Source organism: Entamoeba nuttalli, assembly GCF_000257125.1.
Source record: "Entamoeba nuttalli P19 unplaced genomic scaffold asmbl_4134, whole genome shotgun sequence".
Classification (NCBI taxonomy): domain Eukaryota; phylum Evosea; order Mastigamoebida; family Endamoebidae; genus Entamoeba; species Entamoeba nuttalli.
Window position 1 is genome coordinate 1 of NW_008576581.1, and position 2,631 is coordinate 2,631.

The 2,631-nt window shown below is 22.7% G+C and overlaps 1 protein-coding gene across 1 annotated transcript; it reads left to right on the plus strand.

Annotated features, from left to right (window-relative positions):
- Positions 1–36: 36 nt before the first annotated feature.
- On the plus strand, positions 37–2,538 carry ENU1_094850 (leucine rich repeat / protein phosphatase 2C domain containing protein; the record flags this gene model as incomplete). The annotated part of the gene is made up of 1 exon (XM_008859127.1): positions 37–2,538. The coding sequence occupies one exon, from the start codon at positions 37–39 to the stop codon at positions 2,536–2,538; it is 2,502 nt and encodes an 833-aa protein (XP_008857349.1).
- Between the last annotated feature and the right edge of the window lie 93 nt (positions 2,539–2,631).

Below are 2,631 nucleotides of genomic sequence, written 5' to 3' on the forward strand. Positions count from 1 at the left end.
TAAAAAAGAAACTTAAAAAAAAAATAAAAAGACAGAATGGCAATAGTTAAAAAGATAGATCAACACCTTAAAGTTATTCCTGAAGAATTATGTAGAACACAAAGTATTTATATAAATGTAGGAGAATTAAATTTTGGGAATAATGAATTTGAAGAAATACCAGAAACAATTCAATTATTTAGTTCATTAAAGAAAATATCATTTGCAAGTAATAAATTAAGAGAAGTAAATGATTATTTATTTTCATTAACAGGATTAGAATATATTTGTTTAAATCAAAATAAAATAGAAGAAATTAATAATAAAATTACTGAATTAACACAATTAACAACATTTGAAGCATGTGCAAATAAATTACATGAATTTAATTTTAATCTTAATATTCAACGATTAGATCTTTCAGCTAATTTCTTTACAACATTAAATTTTAGTTCAACGCGATTAACATTTTTAGATATTTCACAAAATGATTTAACTTCATTTCCAAATTTAAATTGTCCAAATTTAGAAAGAATTAATGCGTCATTTAATAATATTGAATTAATACCAGATGATATTACAATTTTAAGTTCACTTAAAAGTTGTGATCTTAGAAATAATAAAATAAAATCATTACCTAAAAATTTTTCAATTCTTACTGCATTAACATATTTACAATTAGCTAATAATCCAATTAATATTGTTCCACCCAATTTTGAAGTAATGAGAATTAGAAAATTAAATGTAAATGGAACAGAAAATTTAATATTTAATCCAATAACAACATTAAAAGAATTAAATTATTCAAAAGTAGGAGTAGATGTATTATTTGATAATTATTCAATATTAAAACATTTAGAAACACTTGATGTATCAAATAATTCATTTAAAACATTAACATTAACATCAGAAAAAATGATAAGTTGTAATTGTTCAAATAATAAATTAACAACATTAATAATTGAAAAAGGATGTTCTATTCAAAAATTATTAGCTAGAAATAATGAAATTAGTTGTATTGATTCTTCAATTTATTTTAATTCAAAATTATGTGTTTTAGATTTAAGTAATAATAAAATTACTTCATTACCAAATAAACCAGATATGTCTAGATTAAATTATTTAAGTATTGGATTTAATAAATTATCTTCTTTTGATATGGATTTGAATAAATTCTCTTCATTAACATTTTTAGATATTTCTTTTAATAAATTAAATGTAATTCCTTCTCAAATTGGTGGATTAACTCAATTAAAAACTTTATATATTACTGGAAATAATATTTCATTATTACCAAATGAATTTTCAAATTTAATTTCATTAACTACTTTACATTGTTCTGAAAATAAATTTACTTTATTTCCTAATGTTCTTTTAAATTTGTCTCATTTATCTAAATTATATATTTCTTCTAATTATTTTGAATCAATTCCTTTATTATCTTCTCTTATTAATCTTCAAACTTTAGATATTTCTAATTGTTTCTTAACTTCTTGTACTTCTATTATTAATTTATCTCATTTAGAACAATTAAATTTAAGTAATAATTATTTATCAATTCCTCATAATTTTAATGGTTGTACTTCATTAATTTATCTTGATTTATCTTATAATTCTCTTCAATCATTTATTGATGTTAATGACTTTAAAAATCTTGCTTTATTAGATTTATCTTTTAATGATTTAATTAAATTACCAAATCATAATCCTTCTACAACTGTTCTTATTAATGGTTGTATTCGTCTTCAAAAATTCCCGTTTTTATCTCGATTTTATCATAACCTTATATTTAGGTCAATCCCTACTACTTGTGCAACTGCACAAATGTGTGCTGATAGAGATGAAATGCAAGATTCTTTAATTTGTATTCCTCATTTTGCAGCACCAGAACATTATTTATTTGCTGGAATTGATGGGCATTCTGGAAAATATGTTTCTTATAAGTTTTCTATTAGATTTCCAGAAATATTTTATGAAATGTTATCAAGAGATTCTGGAGCATTAAGTATTATTGATGCTTTATATCAATCATTTGATACTATTCAAAATGAATTCGCAAATGATCCTAATGTTACTGATGGTGCTGTTGCAACAGTAATATTTATGACTCCAACTAAAATTTATACTGCACAATGTGGAGATTGTCGTGCTGTTTATATTACTTCATCTGGAGTTGTTCAATTAGCTCCAGAACATAAAACAAGTGATAGAATAGAACAAATGAGAATTCGTTCACAAGGAGGTTTTGTATCTGAAAATCTTAGAGTTTGTGGATTACTTGTTGCTCGTTCTGTTGGTGATGTAAAAAATAAACCAATTATTACACATGTACCTGACATTACTTGTTTTGATAGAAGAGATGATGAAGAGTATTTAGTTGTTGCAACTGATGGAGTTTGGGATGAAATTTCTAATTTAAAAATTCATGATATATTACATTCAAATAGAAGAGTTTATAGAACAAGTGAATTATCTGGTTTAGTTAAAGATATTGCTTATGTTAGTTGTATATCTGGACAACATCCTGATAATATTGGAATTGTTCTTTGTCGCTTCTAATTTACGTTTTGTTGAGTCTTTTTAAAACAATTCTTTTTATTATTTTTTTATAATTCTTTTATTATAATATACTATAATAAAATTATTATATTT